General features: G+C 53.3%; 1 protein-coding gene across 2 annotated transcripts; it reads left to right on the top strand.

The window, feature by feature from the left end:
- The first annotated feature begins 1,455 nt into the window (after positions 1-1,455).
- On the top strand, positions 1,456-9,019 carry LOC149427087 (peptide deformylase, mitochondrial-like). Of its 2 annotated transcripts, none has more exons than XM_089668271.1 (3): positions 1,456-1,523; positions 4,176-4,742; positions 8,732-9,019. In XM_089668271.1, exons 2-3 carry the CDS (start codon positions 4,187-4,189, stop codon positions 8,887-8,889), a joined length of 714 nt encoding a protein of 237 aa, XP_089524397.1. In that variant the 5' UTR covers positions 1,456-1,523; positions 4,176-4,186; the 3' UTR covers positions 8,890-9,019. The 2 variants fall into 2 exon arrangements, with proteins under 2 accessions (XP_089524397.1, XP_089524396.1); XM_089668270.1 differs by lacking the exon at positions 1,456-1,523 and adding an exon at positions 3,710-4,008.
- The last annotated feature ends 3,030 nt before the right edge of the window (positions 9,020-12,049 follow it).

Below are 12,049 nucleotides of genomic sequence, written 5' to 3'. Positions count from 1 at the left end.
AGAATCTTTTAGTGAAAATATGGAGATGATGAACATCGGTGCATCAATGGGATCAATGTTCATCTATGTGTGCGGGACCCCCGGGGTGAACGTATGACACGCCGAGTGCGGGACCCCCGGGGTGAACGTATGACACGCTGACTGCGGGACCCCCGAGGTGAACGTATGACACGCTGACTGCGGGACCCTCGGGGTGAACGTATGGCACGCTGAGTGCGGGACCGCCGGGGTGAAGGTATGACCCGCTGACTGCGGGACCCCCGGAGTGAACGTATGGCACGCCGAGTGCGGGGCCCCCGGGGTGAACGTATGGCACGCCGAGTGCGGGACCCCCGGGGTGAACGTATGGCACGCCGAGTGTGGGACCCCCGGGGTGAACGTATGACACGCTGACTGCGGGACCCCCGAGGTGAACGTATGACACGCTGACTGCGGGACCCTCGGGGTGAACGTATGGCACGCTGAGTGCGGGACCGCCGGGGTGAAGGTATGACCCGCTGACTGCGGGACCCCCGGAGTGAACGTATGGCACGCCGAGTGCGGGGCCCCCGGGGTGAACGTATGGCACGCCGAGTGCGGGACCCCCGGGGTGAACGTATGGCACGCCGAGTGTGGGACCCCCGGGGTGAACGTATGACACGCCGAGTGCGGGACCCCCGGGGTGAACGTATGACACGCCGAGTGCGGGACCCCCGAGGTGAACGTATGACACGCTGACTGCGGGACCCTCGGGTGAACGTATGGCACGCTGAGTGCGGGACCGCCGGGGTGAAGGTATGACCCGCTGACTGCGGGACCCCCGGGGTGAACGTATGGCACGCCGAGTGCGGGACCCCCGGGGTGAACGTATGGCACGCCGAGTGCGGGACCACCGGAGTGAACGTATGGCACGCCGAGTGCGGGGCCCCCGGGGTGAACGTATGGCACGCCGAGTGCGGGACCCCCGGGGTGAACGTATGGCACGCCGAGTGCGGGACCCCCGGGGTGAACGTATGACACGCCGAGTGCGGGACCCCCGGGGTGAACGTATGGCACGCCGAGTGCGGGACCCCCGGGGTGAACGTATGGCACGCCGAGTGCGGGACCCCCGGGGTGAACGTATGGCACGCCGAGTGCGGGACCCCCGGGGTGAACGTATGGCACGCCGAGTGCGGGACCCCCGGGGTGAACGTATGGCACGCCGAGTGCGGGACCCCCGGGGTGAACGTATGGCACGCCGAGTGCGGGACCCCCGGGGTGAACGTATGACACGCCGAGTGCGGGACCCCCGGGGTGAACGTATGGCACGCCGAGTGCGGGACCCCCGGGGTGAACGTATGGCACGCCGAGTGCGGGACCCCCCGAGGTGAACGTATGGCACGCCGAGTGCGGGACCCCCGGGGTGAACGTATGGCACGCCGAGTGCGGGACCCCCGGGGTAGAGCTACTGGGAGGAGCTACACTTACCACGTGACAGGAAACTACAACTCCCAACAGCCTCTGGGGTACAATGACGTGTAATGTGTGAGCCGGAGGTGGGAGAGGTGAGGACACATGGAGGATAAGTGAGGGCTGGAGGGAGGACACATGGAGGATGAGTGAGGGCTGGAGGGGACACATGGAGGATGAGTGAGGGCTGGAGGGGACACATGGAGGATGAGTGAGGGCTGGAGGGGGACACATGGAGGATGAGGGGGCACATGGAGAATGAGTGAGGGCTGGAGGTCGGACACATGGAGGATGAGTGAGGGCTGGGGGGGAGACACATGGAGGATGAGTGAGGGCTGGGGGGGAGACACATGGAGGATGAGTGAGGGCTTGAGGGGGGGGCAGGCTGTCCCGTCTCCTCCCCCTCTGTAGATCTGTCAGGTGTTCCTGATCCCAGGAGGTGATTTTTGTGTGAATTTGTGGGGGATGGGGAGGAAGGATCGAGGGGGGTATTAGGGGGGAGGGGAGGATTGCGTTGGGGGGTATTAGGGGGGAGGGGAGGATTGCGTTGGGGGGTATTAGGGGGGAGGGGAGGATTGTAAAAGATAAAACTCGTCTGGTTTCCCCGATTACAACCAGCAGCCAGAAGTTTGGTATTTTCAGACTCGCTCCTCTTCTCCTTTCTGCCTGTATTAGGGGAAATGACATAACTGCCCTGGGAGGTGCCCTCTGGTGGCCACACTTATTGCCCCGCCCCCAGAGTTTCTCCAGTCCTCCCCATTGAGGTCCCTCGGGGGGGGGGGGGTAACAGTATACAGTAGTCCCGCCCCTTCCCCAGAGTCTCCAACCTGGGACAGTATACAGTAGTCCCCGCCCCTTCCCCAGAGTCCCCAACCTGGGACAGTATACAGTAGTCCCCGCCCCTTCCCTGGAGTCCCCACCCCTTCCCCAGAGTCCCCAACCTGGGACAGTATACAGTAGTCCCCGCCCCTTCCCCAGAGTCCCCGACCTGGGACAGTATACAGTAGTCCCCGCCCCTTGACCTAGGACAGTATACAGTAGTTCCCGCCCCTCCCCCGGAGTCCCCACCCTTCCCCGGAGTCCCTGACCTAGGACAGTATACAGTCATCCCCGCCCTCCCCCGGAGTCCCTGACCTGGGACAGTATACAGTAGTCCCCGCCCTTCCCCAGAGTCTCCAACCTGGGACAGTATACAGTAGTCCCCACCCCTTCCCCGGAGTCCCTGACCTGGGACAGTATACAGTAGTCCCCGCCCCTTCCCCAGAGTCCCTGACCTGGGACAGTATATAGTAGTCCCTGCCCTTCCCCGGAGTCCCCGACCTGGGACAGTATACAGTAGTCCCCGCCCCTTCCCCGGAGTCCCTGACCTGGGACAGTATACAGTAGTCCCCGCCCTTCCCCGGAGTCCCTGACCTGAGACAGTATACAGTAGTCCCCGCCCTTCCCCGGAGTCCCTGACCTGAGACAGTATACAGTAGTCCCCGCCCCTTCCCCGGAGTCCCTGACCTGGGACAGTATACAGTAGTCCCCGCCCCTTCCCCGGAGTCCCTGACCTGGGACAGTATACAGTAGTCCCCGCCCCTTCCCCGGAGTCCCTGACCTGGGACAGTATACAGTAGTCCATGCCCTTCTCCGGAGTCCCCAACCTGGGACAGTATACAGTAGTCCCCGCCCCTTCCCCGGAGTCCCTGACCTGGGACAGTATACAGTAGTCCCCGCCCTTCCCCGGAGCCTCTGACTTGGGACAGTATACAGTAGTCCCCACCCTTCCCCGGAGACCCAGACCTGGGACAGTATACAATAGTCCCCGCCCCTTCCCCGGAGTCCCTGACCTGGGACAGTATACAGTAGTCCCCGCCCCTTCCCCAGAGTCCCTGACCTGGGACAGTATACAGTAGTCCCCGCCCTTCCCCGGAGTCTCTGACTTGGGACAGTATACAGTAGTCCCCGCCCCTTCCCCCGGAGTCCCTGACCTGGGACAGTATACAGTAGTCCCCGCCCCTTCCCCCGGAGTCCCTGACCTGGGACAGTATACAGTAGTCCCCGCCCTTCCCCGGAGTCTCTGACTTGGGACAGTATACAGTAGTCCCCACCCCTTCCCCGGAGTCCCTGACCTGGGACAGTATACACTAGTCCCCGCCCCTTCCCCGGAGTCCCTGACCTGGGACAGTATACAGTAGTCCCCGCCCCTTCCCCCGGAGTCCCTGACCTGGGACAGTATACAGTAGTCCCCGCCCTTCCCCGGAGTCCCTGACCTGGGACAGTATATAGGAGGACCTGGCATGGCTCCTTGGTTGTATCTCCTGTGGGTTGTGCTCCATCGCCGGGCTGCACTGCTGTCAGATGGTGATTGGCCATCCCTGGTCACATGTCTGGAATTGGCGTTTCTCTGAAGAGCCTGGTTTCCGTTGTGGATGGAGTGGGAAGTGTTGGCGTCTCGGTCACACAGACAGATTTCCGGACATTTCTCCTCAGTCTATCGGATGACTTCTTGTTGGAAAGTTCTCCGGAATTCTGATGACGATGATTCTGGCAGAAGCCTTGAGGGCCATCAGCGGAGTTCCGCTTTATTTTCTGTAGGTAAGAGGACCGGCGCTGCATGGCGCCTTCACAGAGTTCTCACATCTGAGCGTCTCCTCCATGGGGCCCCCCAGATCACCAGTATAGGGGTACCAGAAGGGTCCTCATTCATCGTGAACTGTATTGGCTTTGTGTGTGCGGCTCCTCAATGGCTGTCTTGTTTGTAGGTTTCCCAGCCATGTTGGTGAATGGAGCCTGCAGGGTGTTTGGTCTCCTGTCCCGATCCTCGCACGGTTCTCTCCTCGGTGGTCTGCAGTCGTCTCACCGGAGCTCCTCCTGGACTAGCGGTAAGAAGCGCAGTTATTGGCGGTATCTGAAGAGGTCAGTCCTGGGCACCCCCGCCCCACCATACAAGCGAGTGGCGCAGACCGGAGATCCAGTCTTGCGTGGCCATGCTCAGCTTGTTCCTCCAGAACGCATCCGGCACCCTGAAACGCAAGCCTTGCTGAAGAGGATGACGCAGGTCATGAGGTCGTGTGGCTGCGTGGGTCTGAGCGCCCCTCAGCTGGGGGTTCCGCTACGTGTCATGGTGCTGGAACTCCCAGAACATCTTTATCAGATGGTTCCTCCAGATGTGCGGAAATTTCGAGAAATGGAGCCCTTCCCTCTGAAGATCTTCATTAACCCGACCATGCAGATCCTGGACTCTCAAAGCCTCAGCTTCCCAGAAGGTTGCAGCAGTGTGCAAGGCTTCTCCGCTGTGGTGCCGCGCTGCCACTCTGTGGAGGTGTCAGGTAAGCCCCTCCCATTCCTGGGGGTTGTCAGGTAAGCCCCTCCCATTCCTGGGGGTTGTCAGGTAAGCCCCTCCCATTCCTGGGGGTTGTCAGGTAAGCCCCTCCCATTCCTGGGGGTTGTCAGGTAAGCCCCTCCCATTCCTGGGGGTTGTCAGGTAAGCCCCTCCTATTCCAGGGGGTTGTCAGGTAAGCCCCTCCCATTCCACAGGGGTTGTCAGGTAAGCCCCTCCCATTCCACAGGGGTTGTCAGGTAAGCCCATTCCAGGGGGTTGTCTGGTAAGCCCCTCCCATTCCACAGGGGTTGTCTGGTAAGCCCCTTCCAGGGGGTTGTCAGGTAAGCCCATCCCATTCCAGGGGGTTGTCAGGTAAGCCCCTTCCAGGGGGTTGTCAGGTAAGCCCCTCCCATTTCACAGGGGTTGTCAGGTAAGCCCCTCCCATTCCTGGGGGTTGTCAGGTAAGCCCCTCCCATTCCTGGGGGTTGTCAGGTAAGCCCCTCCCATTCCTGGGGGTTGTCAGGTAAGCCCCTCCCATTCCTGGGGGTTGTCAGGTAAGCCCCTCCCCCATTCCAGTAGGGTGTCAGGTAAGCCCCTCCCATTCCTGGGGTTGTCAGGTAAGCCCCTCCCATTACACCTATGTCAGAGGTTGGGGGAGGCTTTGCCTGTCTGATATTTCACAGCAAACAACGAATCTTTACCTTTATTTCTTCCATATCACAAGAATCTGATTGGCTGTTAAACGTTCAGAATTAAAGCCGAACTCCGGCCAAAACTTTGACTTTTGGATGAAATGGGGAAAAGGTTGGAGTGGCCATCAGGTTTGTAAAGCCTAACTTTAGTCAAAAAAGGTTTTTTAAAAAAATCAGCACAAGGGACATTCCTTGCAGTCTATGGGATGAGTCCCTTGTGCTGATGGATGTAGAATGTTGAAATCCTGCGTCTTCTGATCACTTCTGGTGCTGCGGGGGTTAATAGAGCTGAACCTGTCCTGCTATGGCCGTCCTTTCTGACAATCTCCTGCATTCCTAGAAGCTGAGCTGTGAATGGAGGAGGCCGACGTTCATTCATGAGCTCATCCTCCATTCATGGCTTACATGTCATTCATAGGAGGAGGGTGCAGATGGCGGGCGTAGAGGAGTGCCTATGATAGGTCCCTCAACTCTGCTAACCCCGCAGCACCAGACGATTTTGCAGCAGGGAGGAGTGCAGAAGATTTCCCCTTTTTCTGCATCAATCAGCACAAGGGACATTCCTTGCAGTCTATGCGTTGAGACCCTTGTGCTGATTCTTTACCACCTTTTTGGACTAAATTTTAATGCTGTCCGTCCCCTTTTGGGAGATTCCCATCACTTCCTGTTTTGTTGTCCTGTCACCGGCCAGGAACTGAGGAAAAACTCATCATTGGGGACACGAGGAGCGCAAACACCCCAACAGAGGCTCTAATCTTTCCGTCTTGGCTGTTGGAAATCTGTGAGATAGACAGGAAGTGGGAGGAGTCTGGTACCAGACCGCGTCCGGCGAGGCATCGGCGCCCCCTATGGTCGTTATCCTCTATATCTGCACGTTGCCAACATTTCAAAGCACTGCAGAGAGTATCAGGCGCCGGACAGGCCGGGTATCGGGGAAAGTGGAATCGGGTGCGTCCGCAATTATCCTGCGAGATTGTTGTGCTTATGATTTGTACTGTCCCCTCCCCCTCCCTTCCCCCCATATCCGCGATTGGCTGATTCATGGGAGGAGGTCACATGGTCTGTCACAATTTGTCCTAAACCTGGGGTGAAGGGATTTCCTCTCACTTCCTGTTGTGGTTATGGGTAGGAAGTGAAGGAAAATCTCCCCCATGGGACGCAGATGCCAAGAAGCTGTTAGGGGTTAGAGCCCTCCTTTAGGACCCCTTCTCACCAGTCAGTGCTCTAGGGTGACAACATGGCCAGTGCGCTGATCCCAGCACATTGCACGCTTTGCTGGTTTTTGTTTAAACAATCTTTATTGAAATGTTACAAAGTGACATTTCATTAGGTTCTGCTGGCCGCGGTGCGAGGCGGTGGAATGCTGCACTGTGCGGAAAAGTGCGTCGTGTCAACTGGCCTGGAGGGGGCGGGGCATTTAGCTTTGTCTTGCATTGGGACTGTAACATGGCCGCCGAATGCAGGCCTATGGCGTCCGAAGTCCAGTGTTACCTATAGGGCTCGTTCACACTTGGCTGTTTTACCAACGCTTGCCAAACACCCCTATAGCGTTTGGCAAGCGTTGGTCCGGCATTTGCGGAGCGCTTTTTAACGCTCAGCAAACGCTCCGCAAACGCCGCATGTGCGGTTTAGCGGAGGTTGCTAGGCGTTTGCCGAGCGTTAATAACGCCCCACAAACGCCTATAATGCAGTTTGAGTGGTGTTACCGCTCCGCAAACGCCCCGCAACCGCACCGCAAATGCCGGCCGGGCGTTTGTGGAGCGGCACCATAGACGAGAATAGGAGGCTTCAACACCTCCTGACTCGACCAGAGGCGTCCGTTTTGCCGCGACGCAAACGCTCCCGTTAGAACAGCACCATGTGCTGTAATGTGCAGAATTGGCAGAGGCGTTCGGGAAGCGGTAAAAACGCTTCCCAAACGCCTCTCTGCCGCCTCTCACAACGCTGGTGTGAACGTAGCCTTAGTCCTACTTTAAGGGCCGGGTCACACTCCATGCAAAACGCACAGAAAGTCGGTGATATGGTTGTCGGTGTCATCGTTCACATCAGCGCTTAACGTTCCGGTTGCAGAAATAAAAGTAGAACCGGCAGCATTTTTCCTGCACAGAACTGCACCGGAACGCGGTGGATCTGCACCGGAACGCGGTGGAACGCACCGGAACGCGGTAGAATGCACCGGAACGCGGTAGGATGCACCAGTACGCACATTTCCCTATTCAAATTGAAGAAAAAAAGAGGCAAAAAATAAACCGGAACGCATCCAAAATGCACATGCAGGAGCGCATCCGGAAGGCACCTGGACTGGGTTTCTATGCAGTGAACCGACCCTAAAGCCGTATTAAACCCAAAATCCAACATTTCTGGTACAATAATTATGATTGAGAATTAGAAATGGAAACAACCCAACTGTTCCCACGCAGGGGATGCACATCACAAGGCACATTATGGAACAATTGGGTCAGAGAACCAGAAAGGCGCACATTTCTTACATGGCAGCCTACCGATTCTTAGATGTGACGGCTGCATTAGTTTTCTTTTTTTAGACATTCTTCTATTCTCATCTGGTGATGCAGCCAGTAAGGCTGGCCATACACTATACAATTTCCTTTAGATTTGCCTTCAACTATGTAGTGGAAGGGCCGGCCTAATTGGATACAACTGAACGTGTTGTTAGGTTTGACCTCGTAATATATCGTTTTTGGTAAATCTAAACCGAAAATCTGAAGAAAATTGTATAATGTATGGCCAGCCTAAATCTTTCTCGAAAGCACAAGTTCCCCAGCAGAATGTATCAGTTCACCTAATTTATCGATGTAAAAAACAAAGTTTCTGTAACGGATTATAAAGAGTGAGCTGGAGTTTGGCTTCAGTTTGTTAGTGTATCTAAATCTGCTAGTCCACCTCACACTCCACTCCCCCCAGACTGACAATGCTGCTGTCCAAAGGTGCCCCCTGTGCTCCTTCCTTCAGAGTGGGGGCGCTCTAATACAGGAGGTGTGTTATAGACCAGATCACAAGGTGAAAACAGAGGGGAAAAGCCTAAAAAAAAAGAAAACAAATGCAGCCGCCACATCCAATGATCGGTGAGATGGAATGTAGAACATTTCTGGGCGGGGTTTGTCACCTCTGTCATAGGTGGGTACAGGGAGGTACTTGGTGGGGTGAAGGGCCCGGGGGGGCCCAGATTTCCTATATTCCGGTCTGAGCGGCACGGCTGGGTCTCCCTCTTCATTGTGTCTCAGAATATCCCGACCTGACATCACGCAGATCCTTCACTCTCCTCCATCTCCAATGTCTTTTCCAGGGCTGAATGAGGAAGGGGAGCAGAGCAGCTGGAGGACCCGGGGCTGGGCGGCTCGCATGGTGCAGCATGAGATCGATCACCTGGACGGCGTCCTCTACATCGATAAAATGGACCCCCGAACCTTTGTGAATGTGAGCTGGATGGAGGTCAATGACTGATGGGCGTGGCCTCCTCTGATGGGCGTGGCCTCCTCTGATGGGCGTGGCCCCCTAGTAGTGAGAAGTACTGCACCCCCAGATGGAACGTTTTCTCTGAACTGCCAATGATTAAAATGTCGTCTTTCTGCTTCCCGCGTGTCTATGAATTAGTAATAAACAGAACGTGTAAAGGAGGGGGGAGGGGGGGGTCTGTGCAGCCGGCAATCTTCATCCTTTTCCATGGCTCAGACCATCAATCAGACAGTTCATAGGTGAGAAGCCAGCGAATCCCCAGCAAGGAGCAGCTCCCAGGAAGTGACAGTTGTGTCTGACTTCTCTGGGCGATTTTGTTGTTTGGTGAATTGTGGTTATGACTTCTTATTGGATATTTACTGACCGATCGTTTATATTGGAGAATAATACGGGGCTTTCTAATAGGAGGGCCCAGCACTGCCTGACCCCTTCCTTCTGTTTATTTGAAGATCCTTGTGGGGAATTCTGCAGACAGAGAAGTGAGACTTGTCTGTAATATATAGCAGGACATGTAGTGACAGAGGCTAGGCACAGTATAATAGTAAATTACAGCAGGAAACCTGGAGTCAGTGGCCACTAGTATGCCACCTGCTGGCTGCACATGGCAAATATGACATATGGTAACCCTAACTCAATCGGAGTATATAAAACAAATCCCCCGAGACACTTTCCTAGCAGCTGGGCCGGGAATAACGTCCTTACAGGATGTCTCCAACTTACAATTCTCTGTGTAATTGGGGGACCAATGAGGTCTAATGTTGATAAATGTAAGGTACAAATCATTAGTAAGACCTCATCTGGAATATGCAGCTCAGTTTGGGCTCCAATTCACAAAAAAGAACATTGGGGAACTGGAGGAAATACAGAGAAGGGCAACCAAACTGATACGAGGTATGGAGGAGATCAGCTATGAGGAGAGATTAGAGGAACGGAATGTATTCTCTACTGAGAAGAGGATATTAAGGGGGGATATGATCTCCATGTATAATACATAAGGGGGGGATATGATCTCCATGTATAATACATAAGGGGGGATATGATCTCCATGTATAATACATAAGGGGGGATATGATCTCCATGTATAATACATAAGGGGGATATGATCTCCATGTATAATACATAAGGGGGGATATGATCTCCACGTATAATACATAAGGGGGGATATGATCTCCACGTATAATACATAAGGGGGGATATGATCTCCACGTATAATACATAAGGGGGGGATATGATCACTACGTATAATACATAAGGGGGGATATGATCTCCACGTATAATACATAAGGGGGGGATATGATCTCCACGTATAATACATAAGGGGGTGATGTGATCACCATGTATAATACATAAGGGGGGATATGATCTCCATGTATAATACATAAGGGGGGGATATGATCTCCATGTATAATACATAAGGGGGGATATGATCTCCATGTATAATACATAAGGGAGGATATGATCTCCATGTATAATACATAAGGGGGGGATATGATCTCCATGTATAATACATAAGGGGGGGATATGATCTCCATGTATAATACATAAGGGGGGGATATGATCTCCATGTATAATACATAAGGGGGGGATATGATCTCCACGTATAATACATAAGGGGGGATATGATCTCCACGTATAATACATAAGGGGGGGATATGATCTCCACGTATTATACATAAGGGGGAATATGATCTCCACGTATAATACATAAGGGGGGATATGATCTCCACGTATAATACATAAGGGGGGGATATGATCTCCACGTATTATACATAAGGGGGATATGATCTCCACGTATAATACATAAGGGGGGATATGATCTCCACGTATAATACATAAGGGGGGGATATGATCTCCACGTATAATACATAAGGGGATATGATCTCCACGTATAATACATAAGGGGGGATATGATCTCCACGTATAATACATAAGGGGGGGGGATATGATCTCCATGTATAATACATAAGGGGGGATATGATCTCCACGTATAATACATAAGGGGGGGATATGATCTCCATGTATAATACATAAGGGGGGATATGATCTCCACGTATAATACATAAGGGGGGATATGATCTCCACGTATAATACATAAGGGGGGGGGGGATATGATCTCCACGTATAATACATAAGGGGGGATATGATCTCCACGTATAATACATAAGGGGGGATATGATCTCCATGTATAATACATAAGGGGGGATATGATCTCCACGTATAATACATAAGGGGGGATATGATCTCCACGTATAATACATAAGGGGGGATATGATCTCCACGTATAATACATAAGGGGGATATGATCTCCACGTATAATACATAAGGGGGGGATATGATCACCACGTATAATACATAAGGGGGGATATGATCTCCATGTATAATACATAAGGGGGGATATGATCTCCACGTATAATACATAAGGGGGGGATATGATCTCCATGTATAATACATAAGGGGGGATATGATCTCCATGTATAATACATAAGGGGGGGATATGATCACCATGTATAATACATAAGGGGGGATATGATCTCCATGTATAATACATAAGGGGGGATATGATCTCCATGTATAATACATAAGGGGGGGGGGATATGATCTCCATGTATAATACATAAGGGGGATATGATCTCCATGTATAATACATAAGGGGGGATATGATCTCCATGTATAATACATAAGGGGGGATATGATCTCCATGTATAATACATAAGGGGGGGGGGATATGATCTCCATGTATAATACATCAGTGGTTCATATAGTGAACTCGGTGTAGTTATTCCCCCTGAGGTCATCACAGAGGACAAGGGGGCGCTCTTTACGTCTGGAGGAAAAGAAATGTCATCTCCAAACACGGAAAGGTTTCTTCACAGTAAGAGCTGAGAATGTGGAATAGACTCCCTCCAGAGGTGGTTGTGGACAGCTCAGTGGGTTGCTGTAGGAAAGTCCTGGATTCTTTCTTGGATACACAGAATATAGCTGGATATAACATTTATAGGGATTATTGATCCCGGGAATATCCGATTATTGATCCAGGGAATATCCGATTGCCTCTCGGGGGATCAGGAAGGAATGTTTCCCTGCAGGAGGAGATCGGATCGTGCTTTGCTGGGTGTCTGTCTTTCTCTGGATCAACTGTGGGTGTAGG

This window comes from Staurois parvus, unplaced genomic scaffold (assembly GCF_062004578.1).
Source record: "Staurois parvus isolate SC_StPar_1 unplaced genomic scaffold, SC_StPar_1.0 ptg004044l, whole genome shotgun sequence".
Taxonomy (NCBI): Eukaryota; Metazoa; Chordata; class Amphibia; order Anura; family Ranidae; genus Staurois; species Staurois parvus.
This window is presented reverse-complemented; position numbering and strand designations above follow the sequence as displayed.